Here is a 22,396-nt window from a genome sequence, read left to right on the forward strand (position 1 = left end):
TGTCTTCCCTTCAGTTACCACCTTTATATGTTCATGTAGCATCTCACTTTTCCCTACCCCCCTGGGAAGTTCCAGCTGTTTGGGTCTGTTCTTTCTCGCTCCCTTGCTCGAAAGCTTAACTGCCTACGGTGGCTTCCCACTCTCTTTTTCTTGATCACTTCCACTCCCATTCTCATGCCACCGCTGTGTACACAGATGGCTCTAAGTCTTCAGACGGTGTCGGATTGGCAGCAGTGTTTCCGGACAGCGTCGTGCGGGGACATTTACTATCTTCAGCTAGCATTTTTACTGCTGAACTGTATGCCATTCTTGCAGCACTTATTCGTATCGCATCTATGCCTGTGTCATCATTTGTAGTAGTCTCAGACTCCCTTAGTGCTCTACAGGCTATACGAAAATTTGATACATCTCATCCCCTAGTTCTCCGTATCCAAATTTGGCTATGCCGTATCTCTACCAAACATAAAGATATTGTTTTTTGTTGGGTCCCTGGTCATGTCGACGTACAAGACAATGAACAGGCAGACACTGCTGAGCGGTCAGCAGTACATGACCTACCAATTTCCTATCGAGGTGTTCCATTTCTGGACTATTTTGCTGCAATAGCTATCCACCTTCGCACCCGTTGGCAACAACGTTGGTCAACTCTGCTCGGTAACAAACTTCATTCTATTAAACCGAGCATAGGTTACTGGCCGTCTTCTTGTCATCAGTGCCGAGGTTGGGAGACCACTCTCTCCCGCGTTCGCATTGGCCACACTCGTCTTACTCATGGGTATCTCATGGAGAGGCACCCTGTTCCTCTCTGTGAGCAGTGTCAAGTTCCAGTATCGATTAGCCACATTCTGTTAGACTGCCCTCTCTGTCAACGAGCACGCAGAATTTACCTCCGTCGTCTTCGTTCTACTACTCTCTCTTTACCTTCCCTTCTTGCTGATGGACCCTCCTTTAATCCTGACTCTCTCATTGACTTCTTGACAACGACTGATTTACTCCACAAACTGATGATATTTTTCTCACTCTCCTCAACCCTTTCTAGTTCAGTCTCTTGCTGCCCTTTACCCTTTCACCATCCACTACCCCGCTGTCATCCGTAACCTATTACTCATCCATCTCCCTTTTGCCACCTGATGCCCTCGCTTCCTTCCTGCTTTGCAGCACTATATAGTCCTTGTGGCTTAGTGCTTCTTTTTGATTATAATAATAATAATAATGGTGATGATTGATAGGATGGGAGGAGGAGAGAGTCTTAGTGTTTAGAAGGGGAATCCCCTTCCATTAAGACTTGAGGTGTCAAGTCCTTTTCCGGGGTTACTTCCCTTCTTCTTTTAATGCCACTAGGACCAACTTCAGAGTCACTGGACTTCTGTCACACAACATATCTGTCCATAGAGGCCTGTACCTCCCGTTCCTTTATGACTTTCCTAAAGTGGTTCACAACATTCAGTGTAAGTCACCAGCACGACTTGCAATAGCTGTGTTAGGGTGATTGTCATCAAAAAAGGTTTGCACTTTAAGCCACATTCCACACATTTCCTTAATCTTTCAAGTAGGCAACTTCTTCAATTTCTCTCTCCCCTCCTCCGAAGCAGTTTCCTCAGGTCTGGCCTCATACTGATGAAGATGATCTAGCAGCTCATCAGTGGTTAGTTCTTCATTGTCCTCCTCCACCAACTCTTCCACATCATCCCCACTAACCTCCAACCCCAAGGACTTTCCCAATGCCACAATGGATTCCTCAACTGGCATAGGATTCCCAGGGTTAGCCTCAAACCCTTCAAAATCCCTTTGGTCTACACATTGTGGCCACAATTTCCTCCAAGCAGAGTTCAAGGTCCTCTTAGTCACTCCCTCTTAAGCCTTACCTATAAGGTTTACACAATTGAGGATATTAAAGTGCTCTCTCCAAAACTCTCTTAGTCAATTGAGTTTCTGAGGTCACTACAAAGCACCTTTCAAACAGAGCTTTTGTGTACAATTTTTTGAAGTTTGCAATAACCTGCTGGTCCATGGGCTGCAGGAGAGGAGTGGTATTAGGAGGCAAAAACTTCACCTTAATGAAGCTCGTGTCCCCATAAAGTCGCTCTGCCATGTCTGTAGGATGACCAGGGGCATTGTCTAACACCAGGAGGCACTTGAGATCTAATTTCTTTTCAGTTAGGTAATTTTTCACATTGGGGGCAAATGCTTGGTGTAACCAGTCATAGAAAAAGTCCCTAGTGACCCATGCCTTACTGTTTGCCCTCCACAGCACACACAAATTAGCCTTGAGGATATTCTTTTTGCCTGAACACTCTGGGAGTTTGAGTGATACACTAATAAAGGCTTCACTTTGCAATCACCACTAGCATTAGAACACATCAACAGAGTAAGCCTGTCTTTCATAGGCTTATGTCCTGGGAGTGCCTTTTTCTCCTGAGTAATGTAGGTCCTGCTTGGCATTTTCTTCCAAAACAGGCCTGTTTCATCACAATTAAACACTTGTTCAGGTTTCAGTCCTTCAGTTTCTATGTACTCCTTGAATTCCTGCACATATTTTTCAGCTGCTTTGTGGTCCGAACTGGCAGCCTCACCATGCCTTATCACACTATGTATGCCAATACGCTTCTTAAATCTCTCAAACCAACCTTTGCTGGCCTTAAATTCACTCACATCATCACTAGTTGCAGGCATTTTTTTAATTAAATCCTCATGCAACTTCCTAGCCTTTTCACTTATGATCACTTGAGAGATGCTATCTCCTGCTATCTGTTTTTCATTTATCCACACCAATAAGTCTCTCTCAACATCTTCCATCACCTGCGATCTCTGTTTCGAAAACACAGTTGAACCTTTGGCAGGAACAGCTTCCTTGATTGCCGTTTTCTTGGACACAATAGTAGCGATGGTTGATTGGGGTTTACTATACAACCTGGCCAGCTCGGAGACGCACACTCCACTTTCATACTTAGCAATGATCTCTTTCTTCATCTCTATAGTAATTCTCACCCTTATTCCTGTAGGGTTGGCACTAGAAGCTTTCTTGGGGCCCATGGTCACTTATTTTGCAGATAAAATCACCAAAAACACTGTAATAATACGAAATGTTCCGATTGTATGCTTGGATGTTACCACGGAGGCTGGCTGGTAAACAATGCCACCGGCGGAACATGTGAGGCTGGCTCAGGCTGCACATTAGACGCATCTTGGACGAATAGCGTTGAGCGGGTTTTTTAGCGGTATGCGAGGCAAAATCTTAGCGATAAAATGTATCGGTATGCGGATTTAACGTTATGTGATGCCAACGGTATGCAGGGGTCCACTGTAATTTGGAGACCTTAAAAAAAATAGTTTCCCATTTTTGTGAGGTCCAAGGAATGTAACCCTATTTTTGCCATATGTTCTTCACATTTTTTAGACGATTTTTGTCTTAGACACCATTTTCAAGAATAACTACAGTCTTAACATACATCTGTATAACATTCCACTCCTCTGTTTCCCCACAGACGAGTTCTTGCATTAATTCGTCAAATGTGTTGTTTCAGTAGCAGCACTCGCCATCTCCCAGACCTCGGGCAACCATTGAGAAATGGGTCCCCTGGTGGTTTCCGTTCTGCTCTCGTGCAGTTAATTTAAAATTTGCTGTGTGGGGCCTTGCCTCTACACCCTAACTACAGAATGATTTCTAGTTTATAAATAAGAAAGAGCTATTGCATATCTCATCTTAAAAAACTGCAAAACAAACTTGGTGTGCTTGTGCTCACCATAAATACCAGCACTTCTATGAGCGCAGTCTGGAAAAGAAATTTGGCACCGAATTACACATTCGATACTGCCATTGCTGACAAAAAATGTAATACGCCTTACTGAAGTTGCTACAGTGATGGGCACACCTTGTTTGTGTTTCCCAGGACTATATCACTGAGCACTGGGAACACCTTGGAGTACTGAAGAGGTTACTCCCAGATCTGCATGCTACACTAACACAATGGAAGGAGTGGTACAGGAGGAAGTAAAAACAGGGAAGCCACAAACACAATGAGAATACTGTATAAATATTGGTAGGCTTAGACTATTCTGCTTGCTGTGAGCAGATATAAATATTTCTGGGAACAATGTAAACGTTTTTAAAGAGGAAACGATTGCTTCCTCTGCAGTGTACCAAATTGACCAGGCCGTCAAGTATATTGGCTGGTGGGCCACCAACAGCAACAACCAGGCAATTACCAGGAAGGCGTGACTTCAGCCAGGAAATTCTGATTTCTGACAACGATCACAGATTGGTAGTAAAAAACAGTTTGGTCATACTTGGAATGTCCTCTCTGAAACACGATGATACACGGAAGGTATTGAAGGGCCTGGTCCCTATCCTGTACACTTTCATAATTTACAAAATTGAGAGAGGTGAGGAAGTGTAGAATGAGTGCAACTTAATGTGGGTTTCATGAGCACAGTTGCACAACACTGCATCAACAACTGTGGTCCAAGTCTCTTCAACCTGTTATAGCAGATATCAGAAACATTGCCAGAATAAGGGAAGAAATTTTCAAGAGGAGACTGGGCAGCTATATAATACAAGTATTCATTAGCCAGGTTGTGATGCCTGTTTGGCCCTGCGGATCCCTATTGCCAACAGCCTGGTTAACAGAGCGATCAATGGAAAAAACCCCGGCCTTGGGTTGCAGGCCAGGCTGCAAGGGCAGAAAAGATCTTGAAACTAGCCAAGCCAAGCAGAGGTGGCATCGGTTGGTAGAAATGTGCTATAGTATCAGTATCAGAGTTCAGCTAATATTGATGGTACTGGTATCAGCTTAAAATTGAGTATAGGTATTAGTGGGTATTGACTAATTTACGTGGCATTTTCACCTAAAAGTGAGTTTTGGTATTGGCAAAAAAATTTAAACTATCTCTTCTCCTTGGTATGAGTTGGGTTTCAAGTATACTTCAGGATCCTTAAAAGATGTTTTCAAGGGTCAGCACCCCCATGGTCCAGTATCAGATCAGGCTTCCCAGTAGATTAAGGCTTGATCAACCAGGCAATTAATGCTGATTGCAACAGTTTAGTGTACGAGCCACAACCTGGCTGGTTAGGAATTGGCTGCCAAAGCTTTGTTGGTAATTTTTCTTATGCATGAAGGGAGGATGGTGAACAGTCATGTACCTCTGACAATGAGTTCTCTTAGTCTTCTCATTGTACCTGCACCAAGGGAGGGTAAATAATGTACAGTAAACCAAGAGAGGGTAAGGAGACAAAAAAATGGCAGTGCCCTGTCTTTGTGTAAATGAGTTTATTTAACTTTTTTGTCTAAAATTGCTGACACTTATGGCCAGTGACACAATGAATTATGAATATAGATTGGAGAATATGAAAAATTGACTTCAGATAGTCATGCTTGCATTATGAGAATGATGTAACATGACTGAATCAGTCATGATAGCAGCAAATTATTAATAATAATGTAAAGTAAAAGGACACAAGTGCAACTAATGTGACATTTTATTGTGGCAGCATTTCGCTCTCCAGGAGCTTTATCAAGCCATTACAAACAATACATGGACACAGAGGGTATATAAAGGCTCAGAGTGAGGTGCAATACTAGTGAGGTACCATTTCGATGTTTACTAGTGGTAGTAGTGACAAAAGTAATACAATATGGTAGAGCAATTAATTCGTACATGGGTAAAAGGATATAAAAGCTATTACGTACTTGGGTAACATAAAATTAGGTTGGACAAATATAGACTGGAAAGAGGCAGCCTGTTTCAGTGTTCACTCTCTGTAATGTGCTTTGTGTAGTATAACAGGAGAGACTGTGTGATGGCAGGGTTTACTGTTTTCAGGAGGATTCTTGCTAAGACTTCGGAGATGGTGAAGCTGCCGTTGTTTTGTTTAATTGTATTCGAAACAGCGATCAGTGCTGATTCGAGGCACTTGCGTCTGCGGAAATTAGTTTCTTGGATCACTAATTGGGCGTCTCTGAATTTCATGAGATGATTGGTGGAATTTCGGTGTTGTACACAGGCGTTGTTCAAGTTATCGTTCCTACATGCGTAAATGTGTTCATTGAGGCGGGTGTCGAGGTTTCTTGCTGTTTCACCTACGTAAATCTTGTCACAGCCTCCACAGGGTATAGTGAAAACTCCTGCATTGACTTGTTCGTGGTGCTAGGATTTTGTCCTGGTTAGATCCTTTATTGAAGTGCTAGAAGCGATGGCGACTCTGGTGTTAGCTTGTGAAAGTACTTTTGAGACGTTCAGTGCAACCTGGCTGTTGGGAAGAATTTTAACTTTGTTGGGAGTGGTGTTGATGCGTGGAGAATTAATGATCTGAAGAGCTCTTTTCTTGCAGTCTTTGATGAAAAAAGGAGGAAAATGTAACTCAGTGAATGTTTGGTGAATGTATGTACATTCCTCGTCAAGAAACTCAGGACTACAAATTCGGTATGCTCTTAGGAAAAACCCAATGATGATGCCTCTTTTGGTCTTGGTATCTTGACTGGAATAGAAGTGTGTGAGATCATTTTTATTGGTGGGTTTCCAATAAACTTGAAATCTTAGGTTGTTGTCTACTTTGTGAATGAGGACGTCGAGGAAAGGTAGCTTGTCATTGGACTCTTCTTCTAGTGTAAACTGGATCACCGGTTCAACTGTGTTGAGCCTTGCCTGAAGATCCCGTACATCAAAACGTTTGGGAGTTATTACGAGGACGTCGTCCACGTAACGTAACCAAGTGACGCTTGAAGGGATGATGTTGGCAAAATGTTCGGACTCTAGGTGTTCCATGTATAAGTTGGCTAGGACGGCACTGATGGGGGACCCCATTCCCATACCGTAGGTTTGTTTGTAGAGCTTGTTATTGAAAGAAAAACAGTTGAAATTAACACAGAGTTCAATCAAGTCGACAAAATCTCCGGGAGGTAGAGGAAGATCAAGGTCATGATTGACTTTACGTCGTAGAACCTCGATGGCTTTTTTGGTAGGTACTTTTGTGAAGAGGGAAGTCAATCCAAACTGCTTAGATTGCCTGGCAGAGAAGGTGATCCGTAAGTCTACTCCTGCACAACTCTCCAACTCCAAGCACCCCTTCTCTCCAGCTACCCAAGCTTATTTAACTGAATGTGCCGAAGAACTTTCTAACATCGCTAAGGAAACCTTTGAAACTGCAAGGAATATGAGGGCCAATCTTCAGATTGACCAACACACTGCTGAGCATATTCTCAACACAGTCACCACAGCTAACCTCCAACAGAAGATCAAACTCAACCGCAAACTTCAGTACCTCTGCACTAACAGTCGATGGAAGGAAATGGGACGCGAATCCCTGATAAACAACTTATCATCATGCACCTTAACCGACTACGAGAAACAAGCACCGAGTCTGGGACTCAAATTTACCACCAACATACACAAACCTAACTATCAACTCAATCTAGTTACCAGGAACCATAGACACAGTGACAGCAACTTCCAGAAGGGTTATATACAGGGCCTTCTCACTGCAGCTTTATGTGAACCTTCTTCTAATCTTCCTAGACGATACATCACTGCCCTTAAGAACCTCGCCAACGACCCCAACATTATCGTCACCACCGCCGACAAAGGAGGTGGAGTCGTCATACTCAACACCAGTGACTACAACACTAAAATGATGGACCTTTTGAATGATCAATCTACATACGAACCCATCAGCACTCAACAGTGGGAGACGCTCACCAAAGATTTTCTATACAAGACCAGACAAATACTCAAACGCACTAGAGAAGGGAAGAAACTTATGCACTTGTTACCAAGCAACCCTAAACCAGCACACATGTATGGTTTACCCAAGACCCATAAGCACAATATTCCTCTCAGACCAATCACATCCGGAATAGGCAGTGCTCCACACAAACTAGCCAGAATTCTTGCCAAACATCTTTCCTGCCTTCTGGGGACCATCAGCCCCGCTCATCTTAAACACTCAGGCGACCTTCTCAACCGCATCCGTAACCTCTCCATCCGTAACAAGAAACTAAGCAGTTTGGATGTGACTTCCCTCTTCACAAAAGTACCTACCAAAAAAAGCCATCGAGGTTCTACGACGTAAAGTCAATCAGGACCTTAATCTTCCTCTACCTCCCGGAGATTTTGTTGACTTGATTGAACTCTGAGTTAATTTCAACTATTTTTCTTTCAATAACAAGCTCTACAAACAAACCTACGGCATGGGAATGGGGTCCCCCATCAGTGCCGTCCTAGCCAACTTATACATGGAACACCTAGAGTCCAAACACTTCGCCAACATCATCCCTTCAAGCGTCACTTGGTTATGTTACGTGGACGACGTCCTCGTAATAACTCCCAAACGTTTTGATGTACGGGATCTTCAGGCAAGGCTCAACGCAGTTGAACCGGTGATCCAGTTTACACTAGAAGAAGAGTCCAATGACAAGCTACCTTTCCTCGACGTCCTCATTCACAAAGTAGACAACAACCTAAGATTTCAAGTTTATCGGAAACCCACCAATAAAAATGATCTCACACACTTCTATTCCAGTCAAGATACCAAAACCAAAAGAGGCATCATCATCGGGTTTTTCCTAAGAGCATACCGAATTTGTAGTCCTGAGTTTCTTGACGAGGAATGTACATACATTCACCAAACATTCACTGAGTTACATTTTCCTTCTTTTTTCATCAAAGACTGCAAGAAAAGAGCTCTTAATATCATTAATTCTCCACGCATCAGCACCACTCCCAACAAAGTTATAATTCTTCCCAACAGCCAGGTAGCATTGAACGTCTCAAAAGTACTTTCACAAGCTAACACCAGAGTCGCCATTGCTTCTAGCACTTCAATCAAGGATCTAATCAGGACAAAATCCAAGCACCACGAACCAGTCAATGCAGGAGTTTACACTATACCCTGTGGAGGCTGTGAGAAGATTTACGTAGGTGAAACAGCAAGAAACCTCGACACCCTCCTCAATGAACACATTTACGCAAGTAGGAACGAAAACTTGAACAACGCCTGTGTACAACACCGAAATTCCACCAATCATCTCATGAAATTCAGGGACGCCCAATTAGTGATCAAAGAAAATAATTTCCGCAGATGCAAGTGCCTCGAATCAGCACTGATCGCTGTTTCGAATACAATTAAACAAAACAACGGCAGCTTCACCATCTCTGAAGTCTTAGCAAGAATCCTCCTGAAAACAGTAAACCCTGCCATAACATAGTCTCTCCTGTTATTCTACACAAAGCACATTACAGAGAGTGTTCACTGAAACAAGCTGCCTCTTTCCAGTCTATATTTGTCCAACCTATTTTTATGTTACCCAAATAATAGCTTTTATATCCTTTTACTCATGTACGAATTAATTGCTCTACCATATTGTATTACTTTTGTCACTACTACTACTACTACTACTACTACTACCACTAGTGAACATTGAAATGGTACCTCACTAGTATTGCACCTCACTCTGAGCCTTTATATACCCTCTGTGTCCATGTATTGTTTGTAATGGCTTGATAAAGCTCCTGGAGAGCGAAACGTTGCCACAATAAATGTCACATTAGTTGCACTTGTGTCCTTTTACTTTACATATTGTCGGTAATTCTACAAACTTTATTACAATAATAATGTAAATTTGATAGTGTTAAAAATGGTATATATGCTTAAAGCACTGGATAACCAAGTGGTGTGGAAATTAAAAAAAACATGCAAAGTAGGAATCAAGAATTCAGTTTATATATACTTAATACCCTCTTGTAAGACATGTTGCACACCCACATAAAACAGTGTTGGTGCTATGAAGAGTTGGTGAATGTTGAAGGTCTCGGAACTTGACTGAAATAGCGACAGATTTCTATGAAAATTTGTTGGAAGGCAAGTTTTTATAATAAACATTTATACCTAGTGATGTTGTTACTAGTGTTGTTACTATGATCGTCCTGTGGTATTTTCATGCAAGTTTTATTAATTTTGATATTTTTATGCAGCATTAATACAATTATCCTGAGAATTTGAATAATTAGCACCACAAAAATTTGACTTGCATCTCTAATTTTCTGTTACTATTTACTCAATAATAATTATTAATTGAAACAGAAAGCCTTAATAAAATTCAGTAAGTTTTAACTAGATTAAAGGTTAGTGTTGGGGTTGTGCAAGTGGGGTTGTTCGAGAGCTGTTGGTTTAAAGTAGCATTTTAAATATACGATTCCTTTTCTATATAGTTAATTGTCTAAAGCATAGTGAAGGATGAGATCGTTATCTTGGATATGTTAACGAAACCCGAGTACAAATAACATGATGTATACCTGTCACTATGAGTACTGCCATCACAGTGGTCATATGTGCAATACACTACTGTACAGCTTTGTCATTTTTCCAAAATTTTCATTCAGGTTTATGTAAAAAGGTTAAAAATATTTGAATACTGGATTCTCAGTATTATATTCTATATTTGTATTGCTTTTACTTGGAAATGACATTACAGCCTCTCCTCACTTAACGACAGTTCCGTTCCCGAGACCATGTCGGTAAATGAATTTGTCGCTATGTTAGAAGCATACTATAATGGTAGTGGGTTTGTGTCAGCCATCTTTGATATTGTTTTAATGTCACCTTTTCACCATTTATAACATTTTTAGTATTTTAAATGTTTATACAACAGCATACTGTATATTATAATAAACAGAATGGAGGAAATCAGCTCTAAAATACCATTTGGTATGCAAACTGGTGAGAGAGGCCGACGTAAGTACGAGTTGTTGGTAAACGAGTACGTCACTGAGGAGAGGCTGTAATGTGTACATACTTTTAAAAACTCGTAATGTGTATTTTTGTGCATTACGAAAGTTATTGTAACATAGTTTCTCAGTAGTTAACTTTTTATTTAAACTATTTGGTTATGTTTCTTGTTTTATTCATGTTAAACAGCCAGTGAGCAGTAGTAGCAGTAGCAATAACAGCAACAGTAGTAGCAACAGAATGGAAGATACTCACACCCCTGCCCAAAGGCAAGCCGCGGCACGTCTGGCTCTTCGGAAGCAATTAGAGAAGACGCTGCTCAGGGTAAGATGAGATTATAAACTTAGTATAACACTGTAGAACAGTTTAGTGCTAATAACTAGAATAAGATTTGTATTATGGTATACAATGAAAATGTTAACCTTAACATTTGGTTTTTCACACTTAGTGTATACAGTAATTTGAATTCTTGGAACTGTTTATCACTTTTAGCAACTTAAAATGTACTTAAATTTTTCTTTTCATATGAAGATTCCACCTCCTAAACCACCACCTCCAGAGATGCATTTCATCCCAAATCCAAACAACACAGAATTTATATACTTGTTGGGTCTTGAGCAGTGCGTAGAACATATACTCTTGAATGGCAAGATGTCAGATCCCCACCCTACACCCTTCATTTGTACACAGTGTGGCACCGACTTTACCCCAGCCTGGAAATGGGACAAGGCTTCACTGAAATCCAAAGGCAAGTAAATTGTAACCCCTTCTCTTGTATAAATTACTAAATTTAAAAAGAGAGACTTTCGCTTTTCTTTTTAGGTCACCCTTCCTTGGTGGGATAAGACGGGTTTGTTGAAAGAAAGAAGAAAGATATATATATATATATATATATATATATATATATATATATATATATATATATATATATATATATATATATATATATATATATATATATATATATATATATATATATATATATATATATATATATATATATATATATATATATATATATATATATATATATATATATATATATATATATATATATATATATATATATATATATATATATATATATATATATATATATATATATATATATATATATATATATATATATATATATATATATATATATATATATATATATATATATATATATATATATATATATATATATATATATATATATATATATATATATATATATATATATATATATATATATATATATATATATATATATATATATATGGATAGGGGGAGCAATGTGGTAGATGTTGCAAGTATATAAAATTGGTAGTAGGTTACTATATGCTGTCAACATGGTAAATTAACATGTTTATAGATGGGGTTGTAAAAGAAGTAAATGCTAGGGTGTTGGGGAGAGGAGTGGGATTAAAATATGTGGAATCGAATACAAAATGGAAGTTGACAGTTACTTTCTGTTGATAATACTGTGCTTTTGGGAGATTCTGAAGAGAAGTTGCTAAGGTTAGTGGACAAGTATGGGAGGATGTGTAAAGGAAGTTGAAAGCGAACATAGACAAGAGTATGGTGATGAGGGTATGGTAAGGAAAAACTGGATATCAGATTGGAGGGAGGGAATGTGTGTGTGATGGGACTTACACAGATGACAGCAAAGAAATGAGAGATACTGAAATCCCAATATGACCCCCTCTCCTTCATCAATCTCCTCTAACACCTCCACCAGTTCTTTCCCCTCCCTCTTGTGTTTAGCAAGCCATTAATCAGACTAAGGGTTGACAATCTAAATTAATTTTTTATGACTTGAGGCTCAAAATTTGGTCAGTTCAAAAATTTCTGATACTATCCTAACAAAGACCTTGAAAAAGCAATAAATAGCATCCCAATGCGCTCTGCCCCAGGCCCAGACTCGTGGAATTCCGTGTTCATCAAGAACTGCAAGAAGCCCTCTCACATGCCTTAAGTATTCTGTGGAGTGGGAGCATAGACTGTAGGGGTCATCCTACAGTCACTAAAAACAACAGACATAACCACACTCCACAAAGGTGGCAGTAAAGCAGTTGCAAAGAATTGCATACCGTTAGCACTAATGTCCCACATCATAAAAATCTTTGAAAGGGCTCTAAGAAGCAAGATCACCAACCACTTAGATATTTATCAGTTGCACAACCCAGGGCACCATGGGTTTAAAGCAGGTTGCTCCTGCCTATCCCAACTACTGGACCACTGTGACGTGATCTTAGATGCTCTGGAGGACAAACAAAATGCAGATGTAGTATACACAGACTGAGAAATCCTTTGACAAGTGCAATCATGGTGTAATAGCACACAAAATGCGTGATAAAAGAATAAGAGGAAAAGTTGGTAGATGGATCTATAACTTCCTAACAAATAAAACAGAGTAATAGTAAACAGAGCAAAATCCGAGACGGCTTCAGTGAAAAGCTCTGTTCCACAAGGTACAGTATCAGTACCCATCGTCTTCCTTATCCTCGTATCTGACAGAGATGTAAGCCACAGCACTGTGTCCTTTGCTGATGACACCCGAATTTGTAAGACAGTGTCATCCATTGAAGACACTGCAAGTCTCCAAGCAGATCTTCCCCAAATCTTTAAATTGACCATAGAAATATGAAGTTCAGTGAAGACAAATTTAAATTGCTCTGCTATGGAAAACTCGAGGAAATTAAAACTGTAACGAGTACAAAAATTCCAAACACACAGTAGAGCGAAAAACTAATGTGAAGGACCTAGGAGTCATAATGTCAGAGAACCTTACTTTCAAAGATCACAACAATGTATCTACCACATCATATTATTATAATAATAATAATAATAATAATAATATATCTTTATTTCTACAAGTACATGTACAAGGTATATAGGCCTAAATGACATCAGTGACATACTACTATATAGAAAGCTGCTTGTTATGCTGAGTATTTCGGGCAAATTAGATCAGTTTTGTCCCAGGATGTGACCCACACCAGTCGACTAAAGCCCAGGTACCCATTTTATATTGATGGGTGAACAAGGACAGCAGGTATCTTATGGAAACACGTCCCTAATGTTTTCCAGCCGTACCGAAGATTTGAACTCCAGACTTCATTGTGTGAGCTGAGTGCTCTAGCGATCAAGCTATGGGACACCATAGGATGGATAATGAATAGCTTCAAAATGAGGGATGCCAAGCCATTGATTATTCTCTTAAAATTTTTTGTTTTCTCTAGGCTGGAATATTGCTGTACACTAATGGCCCCTTTTAAGGCGGGTGAAATTGAAGACCTGGAGAATATGCGGAGAACTTTCACAGGACATATAAGTATAATAAAGCGCCTAAATTACTGGGAATGGTTGAAGCCCCTTGATTTGTACTTGGAATGCAGAGGAAGAAGATACAAGATAATATAAACTTGGAAAATCCTAGAGGGACAAATCCTAAATATGCACATGAAAATCACTACCTACAAAAGCAAAAGACTTGGCAGGAGATGCAACATAACCCCAATGAAGATCAGGGGCACCATGAGTACGCTAAGAGACAACACACTAAGTGTCAGGGGCCCAAGGCTGTTCATATATAAGACCCCTGGCTGTCTTCAAGAAGGCCCTGGACAGGCACCTAAAATCAGTACCTGACCATCTGGGGTGTGACTTGTATGTCTGTGCGACCAGCAGTAACAGCCTGGTTGGTAAAGTTCTGATCCACTATGAGGCCTGGTCATGGACCAGGCTACAGGGGGCATTGACCCCCAAAACCCCATTCCGGTATACTCCAGGTATACCCCCTCCCTCCAACCTTTCTTGTATGTGTGCACATGCATAATTTTTTTTTTTAACATGTTGGCCGTTTCCCACTGAGGCAGGGTAGATATATACAGTTGTGCTCATATTTAATGTTATTTTCTCATGAAATTGAATTTGTTGGCACTTAAGAAAAAAAGATATCAGAATAATAATAATCACGAAGCAAGTCTTGTCATGCAAGTGCAAAACTTGTCTGTTAATTTTGTGCACATTATCAGGATTGATGTTTTATCCTTTTTTTGTTTGGTGGCCATGCAAAATGGTAGTAAATGTTGGAAGCTAATTTTTATATTCAATATATACTTGTGTCAGTAGTGTCACTGATTACCTGTATTACTTGTGTAGTATATATAATAAAGCTGGTTAATGTCTACATGTATATATACTGCACAAGTAATATAGGTAATCAATGACACTACTGACAGCTGTAGCTTTAGTGTATTGTCTTCAATATTTATTATCCCTAGTACAGTAATATTTACTTATTATTAGGCCTAATATGAGAGGGATTCATGGTGCTGATCCCTGGAAACTTTAATACATTAATCTAACTTTAAATGTGATTGACTTTCAGCTCATCTGAAGTTATCCTTTTTTTTTTTTTTTTTTTTTTGTAGTTAAGGGTGAAAATGGAAGAGACGTGAAGGTAGTGTGCGAGCTGTGTGTCACGACTAATATCAAGCAGGCGCTCAAGCAGGAACACACAAATCGTCTCAAAGCTGCATTTGTGAAAGCTCTGCAACAAGAACAGGAGATAGAGGCCCGTATGGCGCAGGTATGGGCACGTAAGGTACAAGCTGTGATAGATGTTTTGTCTTGTCAGTAATGCTAGAACAGCTTTGAATGTTGTCCAGCAGTTTAGTAATGTTACATTACAGCAACAACTTCTTTCACTTGACATGGAAAGTCAGTAGTCTATATGTTTCTTGTAACCAGATAAAGAAGGTAGGCACTGTTATTCTGTCTTCCTTTAGACCTGTGCGGATGCCATGTGCATATTGAGGTACGTATACTAGGAAATGGACAGAACTTCAATAATGTAGACAGTAGAGGGAATGCAGAGATACAGGAAAGTATTGACAGGTCTCTCTGGCTGGCCACTGATGATAAATATCTATTATGCTTAATAAACCCCTAAATAATTTATAATATGACTGACTCAGTCTGGTATCTTGACTCTCCTCCCTCTCCCCTTACCTTCCTCTCCACTACCCTACTTATCTACCCTACCCTACCTTACCTGCCCACCTACACTCCATCTCTCTCCCCTTCCCTACATCCCTCCCTCTCTTCCTTTTCCTCCCTCTTCTCCCCTTGTCATTCCCACATCCTCCCTCTCCCTCTTTCCCTTCCAATCTCTTACCATCCCTCCCCTCACCTCCATCTTAGTGACTTGATCATCTTCCTGTATCCATTAGTCTATCCCCCCTTGTCTCCTCTCAACTTTCATCTCTCCCTCCTTTATAATTTAAGATAAGACACAACATAAAATAGTAAGAGTACAAACCAGGTGTTATCTTAATGTGTTGTGAGCAGTGTCATGTATGCACTTAATACTCTGTAAACAAAATGGTCATGTGATGTGTCGTGCAGTAATGAAAGTACATCTTGTTTACTTTGACTCTTACTTTAGAGTTTGACTTGCATGTTAACTCTGACACTTTCATTGTGTCCATAAGTTCTGCTGCTGCTGTTCTAACATGTAATGTTATCCATGGCAGCAAGTTCTGCTGCTGCTGCAACACTGTAGTGCAATCTGGCAGCAAGCTCTGCTGCTGCAACACCATAATGATAACCATGGCAGCAAGCTCTGCTGCTGCAACACCATAATGATAACCATGGCAGCAAGCTCTGCTGCTGCAACACTGTAGTGATAACCATGGCAGCAAGCTCTGCTGCTGCAACACCATAATGATAACCATGGCAGCAAGCTCTGCTGCTGCAACACTGTAGTGATAACCATGGCAGCAAGCTCTGCTGCTGCAACACTGTAGTGATAACCATGGCAGCAAGCTCTGCTGTTTCTACTCCTTCTCCTCCCTCCTCCCTCCCTCCCTCCTCCCTCCCTCCTCCCTCCCTCCTCCCTCCCTCCCTCCCTCCCTCCTCCCTCCCTCCTCCCCCCCTCCTCCCTCCTCCTCCCTCCCTCCTCCCTCCCTCCTCCCTCCCTCCTCCCTCCTCCCTCCCTCCCTCCTCCCTCCCTCCTCCTCCCTCCTCCTCCCTCCTCCTCCCTCCTCCTCTCTCCTTCCTCCTTCCCTCCCTCCTCCTCCTCCCTCCTCCTCCCTCCTCCTCCCTCCTTCCTCCCTCCCTCCCTCCTCCTCCTCCCTCCTCCTCCCTCATCGCTCCTCCTCCCCCTCCTCCTTCATCCTCCTCCTCCTCCTCCCTCCTCCTCCTTCCTCCTCCTTCATCCTCCTTCCTTCTCCTCCTCCTCCTTGCTCCTCCTCCTCCCTCCTCCTCCCTCCTTCCTCCTTCCTCCTCCTTCCTCCTCCTTCCTCCTCCTACCACCTCCTCCCTCCTCCTCCTCCTTCCTCCTCCTCCTTCCTTCTCCTTCCTTCTCCTCCTCCTTCCTTCTCCTCCTTCCTTCTCCTTCCTTCTCCTCCTCCCTCCTCCTTCCTTCTCCTTCCTTCTCCTCCTCCCTCCTCCTCCTCCTCCCTCCTCCTCCTCCTCCCTCCTCCTCCTCTCCTCCTCCTCCTCCTCCTCCTCCTCCTCCCTCCTCCTCCTCCTCCTCCTCCTCCTCCTCCCTCCTCCTCCTCCTTCCTTCTCCTCCTTCCTGGCAGCAAGCTCTGCTGTTTCTACTCCTTCTCCTCCCTCCTCCCTCCCTCCTCCCTCCCTCTTCCCTCCCTCCTCCTCCCTCCTCCTCCCTCCTCCTCCCTCTCCTCCTTCCTCCTCTCTCCTTCCTCCTCCTTCCTTCCTCCTCCTCCTCCTTCCTCCTCCTCCTCCTCCTCCTTCCTCCTCCTCCTCCTCCTTCCTCCTCCTTCCTTCCTCTCTTCCTTCTCCTCCTCCTTCCTTCTCCTTCCTTCTCCTCCTCCCTCCTCCTCCTCCTCCTCCTCCTCCCTCCTCCTCCTCCTCCTCCTCCTCCTCCTCCCTCCTCCTCCTCCTCCTCCTCCTCCTCCTCCTCCCTCCTCTTCCTCCTCCTCCTCCTCTCTCGTCCTCCTCCCTCCTCCTCCTCCCTCCTCCTCCTCCTCCTCCCTCCTCCTCCTCCTCCTCCTCCTTCCTCCTCCTCCTTCTCCCTCCTTCTCCTCCCTCCTTCCTTCTCCTCCTCCCTCCTCCTCCTCCCTCCTTCTTCCTCCTCCTCCTTCTTCCTCCTCCTCCTCCTTCTTCCTCCTCCCTCCTCCTCCTCCTCCCTCCTCCTCCTCCTTCCTCCTCCTCCCTCCTCCTCCTCCTCCTTCCTCCTCCTACATTGTACTGTAGTGCTCATAAAGTAATGTACGATATTTAAATATTTATTGTCAGATTTTATTACTTTAAAAAGTAATAGTTTATTTAACTTCATTTTTTGTTATGACTGTAATGGCCTTACTTTTTATTACTTTGCATTGCATTTATTTCCCAGTGTCATGCTTTATAAGTTTTTGTATATACCTAAATCAAAATGCCTTAGAAATATATTTTTTTACTGTTAAATGTGCCTGTATTAGGGAATATTTGTTGATTTTCTTAGTTTTAGTTAGTTTGATTTTCTCCAGATTTCAGTGTAATAATAACCATATAGTTCTTTCTCAGTTTGAAGGATAATTGTGAGGCAGTGTAGTCTGTGTAAATGTTTTCAGTGATAAGTGGTATATCCCACATTTTCATTTTGAATTTGACTTTACAGGTGGACCCCACTTAAACAGCAGGTTAGGTTCCGGGCTACTGCTGTAAAGTGAAAATTGCTGTAAAGTGAAACATATCCTTTTTTTTTTTTTCACTTTCAAATAGATATAAAAGCTTGATAATATGTTTGCACTATATTAAGTGAGCACTGAAGCTAAGCCTTAAAAATGCATTTACAGTGGAACCTCGTCAAATTTGGTTTTCGTCAGAAAGCCAAATTTGACGTAAACTGAAGCAGTATTTCCCATAAGAAATAATGTAAATCCAATTAATCCATTCCAGGCACCCAAAAATATTAAAAAGAAAAAATACATTTTATAGAGAATATAGTTTTACATACAGAAAACAATGAGAAATAAATATAAAGCACTAATGGAATGAATAAATGAATATTTAAATCACCTTAGCTTTATTGAAGACTCTTGTTAGCATATGGAAGATGGCGAGGAGGGGAGAGGGAGGAGAAGTTATCTCTACCACCATCACTACCACCCTCTACCACCATTGAATTCTATTGTGTTTCTTGCCTTCATCAAAGGGCTGGCACTTGGAACTTTCTTTGGCCCCATGGTGACTTAGCAGTCGCACTCGGTAAACAAGCACAAAAAACAATGGATTATTACGAAATGTTTCGTATGAATGCACAGGGTAATGTTCGCTTGATGAGAGAGAAAGCCAGACTGACTCAGAATGTGTGCGTGGGATGCTTTGTGTGGGCATGGGCAGGCAGACACGTTTGGTACGGCGGACGAAAACCGAGGTGATGAATGAAAACTGGGACAATATTTTGACAAAAAAAGAGTCATTGACAACCGAATTCAATGAAAACCAGGGCAAACAAAAACCGAGGTTCCACTGTACAGTACACACATTACTTACCTGAAAATGTTTTCGACCTTAGCTTATAGCGATTCGTGAATACATTTATTGTAGGAAGTCTAAATAAATGAAGAATGGGTCTACTAATTGAAAATCACTGCATTAGCAAAATGCTCTAAAGTGAAGTGCTGTAAAGTGGGGCCCTCTTGTATTTGGTTGTCAAAATCATTACTGCTCTCTTGAGATGGCTATGCACAAGTAGAAGAATCCAAAGATAATCATTTTGAGCACTTGCTGATGTTAGCTTACAGCTTAGTCCAAATACAATAATGCTGAAAGCTTTACAGCTGAGATTAAACATAGCTGGAAGCAGGAATTGTGGATAAAATATCAATTTATAAATCAAGATCAATTGATAAAGATGTGAATGGGAAGCTTGTAGATTGCTGGAAAATGCTTCTGGTACGAGGAAAAATTATTTTTACCATCTCGTGTTAAAGTAAAGAAATTGATACGAAAGCAATTGAAAAATCAGAGTTTTGTATGTGAAGGCAGTTTTAAAGAATATTGAAGACTAAATAAGAAATTGGATTTTTTTTTTTTTTTTTTATGAAAAGTATTTGGAGTGAGAGAAAAGACATGACATTTCACTTCCAAAGAAAAGTGATGTAAATATATGTAGAATGTTTACAAAGTTGATAAGGCAAAAAGTAGTAGTGAGATATATCATTGTGTGAAACATTTGCTATACCATGATGATACTGTTTTGGATTTAACCCTTTCACTGTCTGATATGTAGATCTGCATTTTTGGTACCAGGGTCGCTTATATAGATCTGCCCTTTGAGCTCGGCTCCCTTTGATAAACGGTAAATAACAAAAAGGCAGAATACCATGACTGGAACAATACACGGATAACCCACACATATGAGAGAGGAGCTAACGACGATGTTTCGGTCTGACTTGGACCATTTACAAAATTACACTAACTGCAAGGAGAGGAGGGAGTATATATAAGCCAGTAGACAGGACAGGATAAGAGAAGTAGTAGAAAAGGAAGAGAGAGAGAGAGTAGTATAGTTGTAGTAGTACAGCCATTTATTGATGCCCTTAATAATCTTGCCCCTTCCATTAAGTTTAAAGCTGAATGAGAATCTAATTCTTTGCTTCCTTTCCTTGATGTTCATGTCCACCTCTCAAATACAAGTTTTGCTTTTTCTGTTTATCGCAAGCATATGCACAGTGGCATGTACATTCACTACTTTTCTTATCATGCTTCCTCTGTCAAGAAAAGTGTTCTTATTTCTGTCTTTCTCTGTGCTCTCTGCATTTGTGATCATCAGTTCCTTGAATCAGAAATTTCCACTCTTCATAATTCATATTCTCATCTTGGCCACCCTTCTCATTTCATAGACTCTGCCTTCTCGCGTGCTAAACTGACTTTCTTCTGTCCCAAACATTCTTCTCCTGGGACCTCTCCTGTCCTCTGCCTTCCCTATATGTCTGGTCTTTCTAATCTCAACAACTCTCTCCCTTAATTAGACATCAAACTTACTTTTCGCCAGACTAACACTCTTCGCACTAATCTTGTTCATACCTCTCCTCCCTCTATAGATGCTCCTGGTGTCTACTCTATTTCCTGTACCTCTTGTCCTCTTCATTAATTTGGATAAACTGGCCTTTCTCTTTCTGACAGACTCAGGGAGCACAAAAGTAGTGTTAGGCTTGCCCACACCAACAATACTCGTTTCTGTCATGTCAGAGATCACAGTCATCCTATTGACTGATCTCCTAAAACTGTCTACCCTACTTCTAACTACTACTTCCATTATACTACTAATACTTCCATTATACTACTACTACCATTATACTACTACTACCACTATACTACTACTACCACTATACTACTACTACCATTATACTACTACCATTATACTACTACCATTATACTACTACTACCATTATACTACTACCATTATACTACTACTACCATTATACTACTACCACCATTATACTACTACCACCATTATACTACTACCACCATTATACTACTACTACCACCATTATACTACTACCATTATACTACTACCACTACCATTATACTACTACTACCATTATACTACCATTATACTACTGCTACTACCATTATACTACTACTACCATTATACTACTACCATTATACTACGACCATTATACTACTATTACCATTATACTACTACCATTATATTACTATTACCATTATACTACTGCTACTACCATTATACTACTACCATTATACTACTACCATTATACTACTATTACCATTATACTACTATTACCATTATACTACTACCATTATACTACTATACCATTATACTACTATACCATTATACTACTATACCATTATACTACTACTACCATTATACTATCATACTACTACCATTATACTACTACTACCATTATACTACCACCATTATACTACTACTACTACCATTATACTATTACTACTACCATTATACTATTACTACTACCATTATACTATTATACTATTACTACTGTTATACTATTACTACTGTTATACTATTACTGCTGTTGTTATTCTATTACTATTATACTATTATTACTATTATACTATACTATTACACAAATATTACTATTCTACTACTGCTGCTGCTGCTACTACTACTATTCTATTATACTATTACTACTATTGTTATGCTATTACTGTTGTACTATTACTACTGTTGTTATACTATTATACTACTTCTGTTATACTATTACTACTACTATTATACTATTACTACTACTTTGTTTTACTATTACTACTATTTTACTATTACTACTACTGTTATACTTTTACTACTACTGTTATACTATTTCTATTATACTACTAATACTACTATTTCTATTATACTACTAATACTACTATTTCTATTATACTACTAATACTACTATTATACTACTACCACTATTATACTATACTCTTATACTGCTACCACCACTATTATAGTGCTACCACTACTACCACCACCTCTACTACTACTATCACTTCCTCTACTACAACTATCACCACTTCTACTACTACTACTATCACCACCTCTACTACTACTACTATCACCACCTCTACTACTACTACTATCACCACCTCTACTACTACTACTACCTCTACTACTACTACCACCACCACCTCTACTACTACCTCTACTACTACCACCACTACTACTACCTCTACTACTACTACCACCACTACTACCACTACTAC

At 40.4% G+C, this 22,396-nt stretch overlaps 1 protein-coding gene across 8 annotated transcripts in view; it reads left to right on the plus strand.

Annotated features, from left to right (window-relative positions):
- The window catches only part of LOC128688669 (transcriptional repressor p66-alpha), a 122,301-nt gene that overhangs the window by 48,008 nt on the left and 51,897 nt on the right, over positions 1-22,396 (plus strand). For 6 of the 8 annotated variants that reach the window (XM_070084466.1, XM_053776621.2, XM_070084469.1 and 3 more), the window contains exons 7-9: positions 10,910-11,044; positions 11,252-11,468; positions 15,142-15,314. In XM_070084466.1, the coding sequence (XP_069940567.1) occupies positions 10,910-11,044; positions 11,252-11,468; positions 15,142-15,314 (525 nt within the window). The remainder of the gene's footprint in view (positions 1-10,909; positions 11,045-11,251; positions 11,469-15,141; positions 15,315-22,396) is intronic. The other 2 variants (XM_070084464.1, XM_070084470.1) reach the window with 1 other exon arrangement.

Source organism: Cherax quadricarinatus, chromosome 13 (assembly GCF_038502225.1).
Source record: "Cherax quadricarinatus isolate ZL_2023a chromosome 13, ASM3850222v1, whole genome shotgun sequence".
NCBI lineage: Eukaryota > Metazoa > Arthropoda > Malacostraca > Decapoda > Parastacidae > Cherax > Cherax quadricarinatus.